Source organism: Fringilla coelebs, assembly GCF_963513975.1.
Source record: "Fringilla coelebs genome assembly, chromosome: 9".
Classification (NCBI taxonomy): domain Eukaryota; kingdom Metazoa; phylum Chordata; class Aves; order Passeriformes; family Fringillidae; genus Fringilla; species Fringilla coelebs.
In genome coordinates, this window is record NC_140067.1 from 9,602,279 (window position 1) to 9,613,834 (window position 11,556).

The 11,556-nt window shown below is 58.7% G+C and overlaps 1 protein-coding gene across 6 annotated transcripts; it reads left to right on the plus strand.

Moving 5' to 3' along the window:
* Nucleotides 1-2,248: 2,248 nt before the first annotated feature.
* Nucleotides 2,249-10,574, plus strand: LOC311156935 (E3 ubiquitin-protein ligase HECTD3-like). 6 transcript variants are annotated; one of them, XM_084211272.1, is made up of 22 exons: nt 2,249-2,667; nt 2,748-2,902; nt 3,434-3,526; nt 3,939-4,074; nt 4,466-4,581; nt 4,832-4,945; nt 5,852-5,893; nt 6,022-6,104; nt 6,342-6,507; nt 6,855-6,936; nt 7,188-7,370; nt 7,464-7,513; nt 7,634-7,698; nt 7,931-8,034; nt 8,281-8,400; nt 8,529-8,618; nt 8,716-8,922; nt 9,175-9,304; nt 9,687-9,761; nt 10,017-10,098; nt 10,193-10,264; nt 10,433-10,574. In XM_084211272.1, the coding sequence occupies exons 1-22, from the start codon at nt 2,329-2,331 to the stop codon at nt 10,515-10,517; spliced, it is 2,589 nt and encodes an 862-aa protein (XP_084067398.1). In that variant the 5' UTR covers nt 2,249-2,328; the 3' UTR covers nt 10,518-10,574. The 6 variants fall into 6 exon arrangements, with proteins under 6 accessions (XP_084067398.1, XP_084067399.1, XP_084067400.1 ...); XM_084211273.1 differs by having other exon boundaries at nt 2,249-2,658; nt 2,742-2,902; XM_084211274.1 differs by lacking the exon at nt 5,852-5,893.
* Nucleotides 10,575-11,556: the final 982 nt, after the last annotated feature.

Sequence of the window (11,556 nt, forward strand, 5' to 3'; positions counted from 1 at the left end):
TGTGTTATCACCATATGCATGTTGGAGAATTGCAGCAGTTGCTGTGGTTGTGTACTGGGGTGGAGAGACCCATGAAAGCCCCTCTAGTAGGGAGAGGAGCCCATTGTAGCAGTGAGATTGTTAGGTTCATGGTCAGAGGGTCTGGAAAAACATGGGAGCTGTGGAACAATGCCAAGATAACACGCTGATTGTGCTGTTGAGTTCGCTGTCAAAGGTGGGCTGGGAAGGGGGAGCTGGGAGCTGGCCTGGGTGTACTCTGCATGGTCCTCTCATCTGCAGCATTTTAAAGCCAATCACAAACTGAATGTCTGCTGTGACAGCCCAGCAAATTGTGGAAAAGGTCAGCCTGGCTCAACTCTGGCCAATCTCAGGGGCCAAAAATAGGTCAGTGCTGGGTCACGTTTCTTCTCAGATCTCTAAAGCTGTGGGTAGGAACTGTCTCCTATAGTGTTTGACATGGTACAAATCAAGTGCCCCTGCCCTGCAGCAAGAGAGTCCTGAGTACCAGGAAGCAGCAGCTGCGTGCCCTTGCCCCAACAACCAGTCTCAAATCAGTGGAGATCCATTTTCAAGCCGGTGCCATCCGAAGGAAGGTGCTGGTGTCTCTGTGCTGCTAAGGAGCATCTCCACGTGCCAGATCTGCAGCTCTACAGGGTGGGTAAGGGTGGGCTGGGGGAGGGAGTGATGTCTTCATGGTTCCATGTAACCATTTGCTCTCTCCTGCCTTCAACTTGCTGGATTGTGATAGAATAGTTTCAGGTGATTAATAATGCACGTGTAGTCTAGCTGTTCTTGTTATGCTACTACTACCCTGGAATATGACAAACTCTTAGTAGCTTGACAGGTTCTGTCTGTCCCTGCCTCGTGTAGGATCTAGAATAAAATGGATGAACTAACTGCTCCTGGCCTTCCTGATGATTTCTCAGGTCTGCCAGGGGCTCCTATGTCCTTCTGTTGGGTTAAATAGTGGATGTGACACTTGGGGACATGGTTTAGTCATAAACACAGCAGTGACTCTGTGAACTTAGAGGTCTTTTCCAGCCTAAATAATTCTGTGATTCTAAGCAGCAATGAAGACTCGTGTTGTGAGAGGCAGCTGGAGGTGAAGCAGAAATCGGCCCTGCCATGTCTTGCACACAAAGTAGTGTCACAGAGGTGACTCAGAGTATTAACTGGCTTAACCCTTTGCAGCAGCTCTGCAAACCAGTGGTACAGGGTGACTGTGGCTGCAGAAGGAGGGCCCAGGACCTTCCTGGCTATGGTTACTGCATGTAAGAGCAAGGCCCAAGACTGCATTTCTTCTGCATCACGGTTCATGGCAAGGCAGGCGGCCATTGCTGCCGTCAGGCACAGTTGTGCCTGTTCAGTAGGTAACACTGCAGGGATGAACAGCTGTTGGATCTCTCTGCAGTGTGCCTTTGCAGGCAGGGATGGAGCTGGACTCTGACCTGCCAGGAGAGCAGGCTGGCACCAAGGGACCTTTGAGCTCTGCCAGCCTGCTTGTTTCATGATCCTTCAACTCAGCCCTTTGTGCCCAACCTGAAGAAATTAAGGTAGCATGGGGTGGAGTTGAGTTGCTCTCTGCCATCGCCTTGCTGTGGAATGCACCAAGCAGACATGATATGGGGTGGCACACCCCACGTTCAGGGTGGGGTGGGGGAGGTGGGGTTGGGTGCTTTTGGGTGTAATGGCCTCACTCCTGCTGCCAGGATGCCTCTGCCACCTGGGATAAAGCTGTTCTGAGCAGAGAAGCCTGTCCTCCTACCCAGCAGTGCTTGTAGCATCTCCACCTGCTGCAGGCCGGCCCAGGGCAGGGATATAACAGCCAGAAACTGGCTCTCCCATACCTGAATTCCCACTAACCTCTTTTCCCTATCCATAATGGAGATGTAGCCCTGTGCCTTGATGCCACAGGATTCCCTCTCTGCTTATCGGAATGCAGGCAATGACAGAGGTGCTGGAGGAGAGAGAGCAGAATCCTAAGCTAGGGCAAGGGATGCCTGTGACCCGGGTCGGCTCCTGCCAGATACTGAAGTGGGCGTAACAGAGTCACATCTTGGCAAAGGGGGCCCGGAGCTGGAGACCGGAGCGGCTGCGGCCCGAGAGTGATGAAGAAGCGCTGGGGCGTGCCCGGGGCACGGGCGGAGCGGCGCCTGCCTGGCGTGGAGGCGGCAGCTGGGAAGTGAGGGCTGCCCGAGGCGGGGCGGCCCCGGAGGGAGGCGGGCACGGCGGCCCCGCCGGAGGCGCCCCGGCCCGGCGGGCACTCCAGGGCGGGCACGGTCGGGGAAGCCCGGAGCGCAGCGCAGCGGGGCCGGTGTCCGGAGCGCGATGAGGGCGGGCGAGGAAGCGCCGCACCAGGTGCTGGGCCGGCTGCGGTTCCTGCTGCAGTGCAGCGAGTGCTTCCGCCGCGCCCGGGCGCTGCCCGCCGCGCTCTGCTACGTGCCGCGGGAGGTGCAGTACAAGATCTGCAAGGACCCCTCGGCCGCCCCCTCGGCCGCCGCCGCCCGCAGCCTGCTCAGCGTGTGGGACAGCCCGGGGCCGGCGCGGGGCGGCAAGCGGGCGGCGCGGGCCACGATCGAGGTGCGGAAGGGCGGCTGCCTGCGCGCCACCGGCGAGGAGTACTGCAACAGCGCCGGGCTCTGGGTCAAGCTCAGCAAGGTAACGCAGGTGCGGCGGCAGCGGGAACCACCCGGGTATGCCGGCTGTCCCGACGGCGGTGACAGGACGGGATGTGCCTTCAGGAGCAGCTGGAGGAGTACGCGGGCACCCGTGACTTGGCGGAGGGCTGGGTCCTGGCGCAGAGGTTCGGAGAGGGAGGAGATAAATTAGTCCCGGTTGATTCCGTGCAGAGGATCCAATGTCAGCACCAAACGCTGGGGGTTGATTACAGACCTGCTGTCAGGTATGGCCCCGGGCAGGAACTGGGCTCTGGGCGCTGGAGACGCGTGTGACCGGTCCCCACTGAGGACATGCAACCCAACCATCGCAAATCCCTTGGGCACGCCCAGCACAGCCCACTCACTCCCTCCAGCGCAGGTGGGACCCATCCCCGCAGAGCACCGGCGGGCAGGTGGGTGCTCCCTCGGAGATTAATCCTGTTTGCTTGTGGCAGCGCCTGCACAGAATAAAGATGATACCGGGGGCATTCTAAGTAATTTGAATTTGGGTTGAGTAATGATACAGAGGTAGTGCAGTGATCAGAGAGTTCAAATTTTATTTTCCTGATGGTAGGTCATGTGCAGGCCGGGATTCCCCTGCTCTGTCCCAGCCTATACCCGGGTGCAGGGACACTCACCCTTCCCACAGCTGTTCCTGGGTGTCACCCCCAGTGCCCCACTACTGCTGACTACACTTCAGGCTAAGGCAGTAATGGACACACTGAGCACTGACACATCTTTTCCATTGTGCGACTCCTCCGCCCCTGCTGCTCCAGCTGGGAACAAGTGGTGGACCTGACGTATTCCATGCGCCTTGGAGAGATGCCCAGGCTTATAGAGCAGGATGAGGCTGCCGTGCAGAAGTTTCGGTATGAATGCATCTCCTAGAGCAGAGCTGCTGGCCAGGGCCTGGACATGCCTGCGGGGCCAAGACTGGCTTCAGGGTCTGGAGAGGGAAAGGGGAGGATGAGTGCCATAAGATGCCTTTTACATTGGTACCTCGGCACTGCTCAAGCAAAGATGGCCTTTGCTCCATAGACCATTGGAGTGATTTGTGTACTGCTATTCCCAGTGAAATGGAGTGGCCTGGTGTGCTAGTGATGAGATAGAGCCATGCCATCTGTGTGCTGCAGGGACAGGGGCCTGGCACCATGTCACTTTGGTGGCTATGAGACACTGCAGCTATTTTCAGCTGGGGCTGGGGCTCCTGCACTCTGCTGGTGGGCAGGTTTGGGGCACAGCCTGGTCTCCTCGTCCTGTTAACACAGAGGCTCCCTGCAGGTCTGTGCCCCCAGGCTGGACCTATGAGCACGACATGGAGCTGGGGCTTTTCCTGTACGATCACAGTGAGAAGAAGCTGCAGTGTGCTGACTGCACCAAAGAACACATCAACAGCATCGAGGTCTCCTCTCACATGGTGCGTAGTGGGGCTCCTCTGCAGCCTCCAATCAGCACAAGACACGTGAGCATCACCACAGATATGGGGTGGAGTGGTCAGCTGTGGCTGTCCCCTCTGTGAGGGGCTGGGGATAGTGGGGGGGTTTTGCTGCTCTAGCAAAGCAGTTGGGAGTTGGGTGTTGGGGTCAAAACCCCATTGTGTCTCTGGGGTCAACACCCCATTGTGTCTCTAGGGGTCCACAGCTATGCCCGTTTGCTATGTCAGGGAGCCACCATCCGCCCACAGCCTAACAAAGCAAGGGGCTGGCCTGTTCCTGGTCTCCTTTGGACCCACAAAACACATCTCAGAGGAGGCCATGGTGTCTCAAAGGATGCTCATCTCCCTCCCTCTGCTCACTGCACTCTTGCAGGAGGATTGTGTTGCAGCCCATCTGACAGACAACCTGACACACACCTTCTGGGAGAGCAGCGGGCCCCCGGGGCAGCACTGGGTGCGGCTCAACATGAAGAAAGGCACCATTGTCAAGTGAGACCTCGGGGTGTCCCTCCATGCCAATGGCTGTGCCAGGGAAGGGCAGGGTGCAGGGCAAAGCACCATCTTCCTCTTCAACCCTGCTTTCCCCCTGCTGCAGCTGGGGGTGTGAGGTTGAGGTGGGGGCAGCTGCTGCCAAGGGCACCCCAGGAAGGCACAGCTTTGCCCCAGGTCTGGGGCACCTCTGGGCCCAGGCAGCTCATGAGGAGAGGAAAATGCTGTTCCTTGCTCTTCTCACCCCCAGGAGGCTGTGGCTGATGCTGGATGGGCAGTCCAACTCCCATGTGCCCAGGCGAGTGGCTGTGTATGGGGGAACACCAAGCAGGCTACAGCACCTGAGAACAGTCCTAATTAACGAGTGAGTAATGAGTGAGGAGCGACCTGTTCCCAGCTTGTGCCAAAGTCCTGAGCTGTCTCTGCATCCTGAGCAGATATTAAGGATGGGGCTGGGGTTGGTTCTGAGTGACTTGCCAGTGACAGTGGCTCTCTGAGGGTTGGAACTCTCTGGGTGCAGGCTACATCTGCTGCCACAAGTGTGGTGGTCCCTTGCTTTCGTGTGCCAGTCAAATGCCTTAATCTCCTCTCCTGCTCCTCACCCATGCTGCAGCAGCTGGTCTGCAGCGTGCTTCCTTCTGCCTGGTGACTTTGGTGGTCTTTCTGCCTCTTCCTCTCACTTTTGGAACACACACCACTGCTGCCACATTCCTGAGCATCTCTGCCATGCTGTAGCCAAGAAATCCTGGGATGCTTCACCTTTCCATCTTCACCTGGGCCCTGAACACTCTTCGCAAGGCAGCCAGGGGCTTACACAGGAGTGCAAAGGTCTCCTTCGCCTTCCCCCCAAATGTGCCTGTTTGATGTTTTCTGGCTGAGCAGTGAAATCTGTCTCTGAAGAAGCACCCATGAGACTGCAGAAGTGTCCTTTGCAGTGGCAGGAGCCAGTTCCTCACTGCATCTGAATGCTTGCAGTGTTTTTTCCCCATGGGCTTACAGGACTTTGATGGGACCTTGACAAGGCGTTGAAAATACACTTAGTAAATTGCTGATTTACACAAATCCCTGTTTCTTTCAAAAACACACCACCCTTGCATGACCAACTGTGCTTGAAGGATGGTTCTGCCATTGTGAGATGTGCTGGGACTCCCAAGAGCAGTGACTTGCTCTCAGCTGTCTTGTCTTTCTGTACTGCTTTGAATTTGTGCTCTTTTCTGGCTTTTTGGATGCGGCTTCCACCTTCTCCAGAACGTCTCTGTGCCTCTGACAGCCTCTTCTCTGCTTGGGCACCTCCTGCCACAGCCCTGGTGAGGTGGGGGGGCTTTTGCATGGGTAGAAGCACATCCTTGGCTGGGGAGCCAGAGTGGCCCGTGCCTTGCTGGCCACCTCACCATTGTCTGTGCCTCATGGCTCTGCCATCTCCCTCCATGCTGTGTGCAGGAACAGCTACCAGAATGTCTGCATCCTCCGTGACATGAAAACCCACATGCCCGTGCTGGAGATCCGCTTCCTCGAGTGCCGGGGTGAGCCTGTGCACCCAGACTGTGGCTGCCAGCCCAGCCTGGCCCTAAACCCACAGCTAGTCCTGACCCTGCAGCTCTTCCTACCACATTTGCTGCTTTTTGGGATCCGCTGGTGGGCAGGTTGAGGAATGAGCTTCATATGAGGTGCTGCAGGTGCTGGGGGCGCCTGGCCTCCTGTTGCAGCATCCAGGCCGTGCTGGCTGCAGCACACACAGCATCGCTGTTCTTTCTCGGCAGACCAAGGGTACAATGTCCGTCTGCAGGGGATTAAGATCATGTCCTTCTGGGAGTGGGACCTGATCCTGAACGCCGACATGTTCCAGCCAGCCCGGCTGGTTCGCTACCCTCTCCTGGAAGGGGTGGATGCTGATGTGCTGTACCGGCGAGCTGTGCTCATCCAGAGGTACGGCACAGGGATGCCCCAGTTCCTACAGTGATCTCTGTCCCAAAAAGCATCGTGCCTTGACCTGCAGGGCAACCCCAGGCTGGGGTCAGCACTGGCCCCAGAGAGACCTTCTTCAGTGATTCAGCTGCAGTGCAGCAGCATGGGCTGGGCTGCTCTTGTTTGCAGCGTTTTTTTTGGGAAATGAAATAAAGTGCTTGGACAGAGGGTGCTGGGTGGCTGCTCCAGGGTGCTCGCCTGGTGTCTGATGTCCCTGAGGGGACCCATGTGCAGGGAGCACAGTGTCCAGGGGTTGTGGTGAAATGCCGCTCTCCCGCAGCCTCACACAGCTTCTCTTCTGTCTCCAGGTTTGTCCAGCTCCTGGAAAGTGTCCTGTGTTACCTGATCCCGCTCTCCGAGGACAGCATCGGCACCTTCAATGCACTCAGGGTGAGCATGTGCCAGGCTTCCCTGGTGCCAGGAGGGGCATCTCCTCACAAGTTCAGGTTTTCTGGGGGCTGTAGTGTTTCCCCCTTATCCAGTGGGGACAGACCAGCTCAGGCCTGAGAGCTGCCATGTTTGGCATTGCCTCAGGGATGGAGGAACATCCCCTGTGACACCAGGGCTGACTTGAGGAGTGGAAAAGGCAGCAGGTGGTGGCAGGATCAGACCTCCAACAATCCCTGCTTGTCCCTTGCTAGAGCATGAAGCCATTCCTGCTGCTGTCCAAGCAGAGTGAAGCCCTCATTGCCCACTGTCTGCAGTCCTCGGAGAGCTCTGCTCCTCACAGCGTGCCTAAGCTCTACATCAACCGGCTCCTGGCCCGGGAGCACCGTGCCAACCCCGCGCTGGACCCCAGCTGTAGGAAAGCTGTTTTCACCCAGGTATGGCCCCACCATGCCCTGTGCCAGGTACCTGTCACTTCAAGCAGGTATCTTGCCCCCATCTCATCCCCTTTCTGCTCTACTACTCTCCAGCTGTATGAAGGCCTCAGATCTTCCAAGAACAATCTGCCCCTGGACTACAGGTAGGTCTTTAGTGTCATATTTGTGGGGTGTCACTTCCCCAGAGCAGGGTGCAAGGGGATTCCAGGTGCTGCTGGTATGCTTGGAGGAGGGATGTGCATGGGGCTGTTGCTTCCCCACAGGTGGCCCCTGACCTACAGCCAGTGGTGGGAGTGCGATTTCATCACTGAGGGCATCATTGACAATGGTGAGAGCTCTCCCCTGGGGGTGTTGGGGTGCAGCTCAGTGGGTGCCCATGCTGTCCCAGCTGCTCTGGGAGAGGCAGCCCCCTGCTCTGCAAACAGGAGATCATCCCTGTATCTCCCCTACCCCACCAGTGCTGCTGCTGCCCTAGAGAGAGGAGCAGCTTGGCCAGATGCTGTGGCTCAGTGTCTGGCCCTGGTGTATCAGGCACTAACCATCCTCTGCCCCCCCTGCAGGTGGTGGCTTTCGGGACAGCCTGTCAGATGTGTCAGAGGAACTGTGTCCCAGCTCCAGCGATGTCCCGGTGCCCCTGCCGTTCTTTGTGCGCACCTCCAATCAGGTTTGGCATCCCACAGTCTGCCTGTCCAGGCCAGGGGAGTCAGTCAGCAGAGCTGGGGTGTTAGCCCTACCTTAATGCTTGCAGGGCTGTTGGCTGGGGGACTGTGCTTGTACCTGGGTGGTGGAGATCTCCTGGAGGGGTGTAAAGGGCAGGAGAAGCAGGTGGAGGGGTGGATGGGGGGGGAGGCTGCAGGAGAGACCATGCTGGGCTCGTCACATCTCTGTGTCCTAAGAATCTCTCACACAGGCTAGCAGCAGCAGTGACACCAGGGACATGTATGTCCCCAACCCCTCCTGTAAGGACTTCCCCAAGTATGAGTGGATCGGGCAGCTGATGGGAGCAGCCCTGAGGAGCAAGGAGTTTCTGGTGAGCTCAGCAGATCCTTCCTGGCCAGTGAGGGGGCTTGGCAGCGGCCCTCCTGTCTTGGGCAGAGGGGCTGCCCATGGGTGAAGAAGAGGCAGGAGGAGAATGCTTGTGTTCACTCCTTTTGGCAGATCCTGTCTTTGCCAGCGCTGGTGTGGAAGCAGCTGGCAGGGGAGGAGGTCAGCTGGAGCAAGGACTTTGCCACTGTGGACTCAGAGCTGGTGAGCAGGGCCGGGTGCTGGCAGGGCAGCGCTGTGCTCTCTCATGGCTGCTCTGGCTCCACAAAACTGTGGTGGGTCTTGCTCATTTGGATTGCAGGTGAAGCTGCTGGAGGTGCTGGAGAGGGTGGACAAGGATGGCTTTGAGTTCACATTTGGCAGAGAGCTGACCTACACCACAGTGCTGAGTGACCAGCGCATGGTGGAGCTGATCCCCAACGGCAGCAACACCGCCGTGCGCTACGAGGACCGCAAGGAGTTCATCCGCCTGGTGCAAAAGGCTCGGCTGGAGGAGAGCAAGGAGCAGGTGACACTGTCCCCCAGGGCTGACAGGGCTGCAAGGGGACCCTGCTCCTGTGGCAAGATGTCCTGGTACTTGTGGGACTGGTGGTTGCCAGCTCCAGCTGGGTGGTTTCTTTGTGCATCCCATGCCCAGGATGTCTGTGTGCCCTGGGGAATCCCTTTTGGGGTCCTGTGGTTGCTGTCCCCAGAGCCCTGGGTGGCTGCCTGGGGCTCAGACCCACCATGGTGACATGGAGGCCATCCTGTGTCCCTGCAGATTGCAGCCATACGTGCTGGGCTGCTCCGTGTGGTGCCCCAGCCCGTGCTGGACCTGCTCACCTGGCAGCAGATGGAGAAGAGGATCTGCGGGGAGCCAGAGATCACAGCAGCTGAGCTGCAGAAGTTCAGTAAGTCACAGGGCCAGCCCAGAGCTGCTCCCTGCCCTCCACAAGGACAGGGGATCCCCTTGATAATGCTTATCCTGCACATGGATCCTAGTCATGGGGTGCCTGAGAGCCTGGGGGAGAATTAGTTCGAGGGTCCCTGGATGCTTCAGGTTTAGCAGCAAACCCCACTCTGGTCCATCTGGTCCTTAGCTGCTATGGGCAGAGGTGAGTGGCCACTCTGCAAACTAGGACCTCTGTTTCTCCACCCGCTGTGACACAAGGTGCTGGTCCCACTCAGGGGTGCCAGGGGCTTTCATGGGCTCAGTGAGGAGCAGAGGGTCTCCTCCATTCCTTTGCTTTGTTGGGAGTTTCTAATTAAGCCATTGCACATTCCTTGTTGCAGTCAAGTTTTATGACTTCCCCCCTGATGATACTCGTATCCGGTATTTCTTGGAGGCACTCAACAACTTCACCAGTGGTGAGTGACCCCAAACCTTTACCTGCTCTTCATGTGCAGTAGGACAGGCTGGGGTATGGGGTACCCACTGCCCTGTGCCTCAGGGGTACTCACCAGGTGCTTCCCTGGGAAGCGGCTGGAGTCATCCCACCCGGCCCTTCCTGGGATTCTGAGAGGATCCCTTAGCTTTGCCCATTGTTCCTGGGGTGATTCTGCGAGGCAGATCTTGCTGGGACACCCCTGTCCCTGAGACCTGAGCTCTGTCCTTCCCCTCAGAGGATCTCAGCCGTTTCCTCAAGTTTGTCACCGGCCGGAGCCGCCTCCCAGTTCAGATCACTGTCTACCCGGAAAGGTCCAAGTGAGTCCATCCTGCCTGGGGTCCCTGTGCCATGCTGGGGTCCCCACACGATGTCAGGTTGCTGTGCTGGGGTCTGACTCTCCTTTCTCCCAAGCTTGGATGCGTGGGACCTGCTGCCACAGGCCTGCACGTGCTCCTGCAACTTCTTCTTGCCCAACTATTCCTCGTGAGTTGAGCTGGGGATAGGGATGCTCCCCACTCCCTGGGGCTGGTGTTGGGGTTCCCATCAAGACTCCCCAGGCCTTCCCCTGGGGGATGTCCAGGCAGGCGTGGGGAGGGAAGCCTGAGGTTTTCTGTGGCCATCGTGGCTGTGACCTGGCGTTCCCCCTGCCAGGGCCAAGATCTGCGAGGAGATGCTGCGCTATGCCGTGTACAACTGCATGTCCATCGACACCGACAAGGACCCCTGGGATGAATGAGACCCCCATGTGCCCACGCTGTGGGAGCCTCGGGGACACTGGATTCAATAAAACTGCAGGGGCAGATCCTGCTGTCCTGCCCCAGGTGCTGGTTGTGTCTGTGCTTCTCTAGGTCGGGGACTGCAGCTGGAAGGATCAGCTGCAAGGGTCAGGCTGGCACTGGCCGCTGGGTGCTGCCCGCAGAGGCTCCTGCGGGGCGGAGAGCGTGGGGGCAGGGAGCGCTGTGAGTCCTGTCCCTTCTCTGGACAAGGTGTGGGGAGCACAGCTGCAAACTGACCCCAGTGTCCCCAGTACACCCCACAGGGAGCCCCCAGTGTCCCCAGTACATCCCACACACAGAGTGCCCAGTGTCCCCAGTACACCCCAAACACAGAGCCCCCAGTGTCCCCAGTACACCCTACACACAGAGTGCCCAGTGTCCCCAGTGCACCCCACACACAGAGCCCCCAGTGTCCCCAGTACACCCCACAGGGAGCCCCCAGTGTCCCCAGTACACCCCACACACAGAGTGCCCAGTGTCCCCAGTACACCCACACACAGAGCCCCCAATGTCCCCAGTACACCCCACAGGGAGCCCCCAGTGTCCCCAGTACCCCCACACACGGAGCCCCCAGTGTCCCCCAGTACCCCCACACACAGAGCCCCTAGTGTCCCCAGTACACCCCACACACAGAGCCCCTAGTGTCCCCAGTACACCCCACACACAGAGCCCCCAGTGTCCCCAGTACACCCCACACACAGAGTGCCCAGTGTCCCCAGTACCCCCACACACGGAGCCCCCAGTGCCCCCCATTACCCCCGCAGTTCTCCCCGTGGCCGCCTGGGGGCGCTGTTCCGCCGAGCGCCCCCGGCCGCTGGGCAGGGATCCGTGACTCGGCGCTCGGCAGCGCGGGATCCCTTCGCTCGGTGTTCCTCTCGCCGTCCTGGCTGGGTGGAGGCCGCCCGGAGCCCACCGGGGAGGCGGATCGATTCTATCGGCGCTCGCCTTCGATCGACGCTCTCGGCTGTCCGCGCGCAGGCGCAGCGCGGCCGAGCCGCC

Coding starts and splice junctions, on each gene's coding strand:
- LOC311156935 (XM_084211272.1), top strand. CDS start 2,329: ATGAGGGCGGGCGAGGAAGCGCCGCACCAGGTGCTGGGCCGGCTGCGG. Junction 4,946..5,851: donor AGAACAGTCCTAATTAACGA/GTGAGTAATGAG, acceptor TGCCTCTGACAG/CCTCTTCTCTGCTTGGGCAC. Junction 8,401..8,528: donor TGAGGAGCAAGGAGTTTCTG/GTGAGCTCAGCA, acceptor TCCTTTTGGCAG/ATCCTGTCTTTGCCAGCGCT.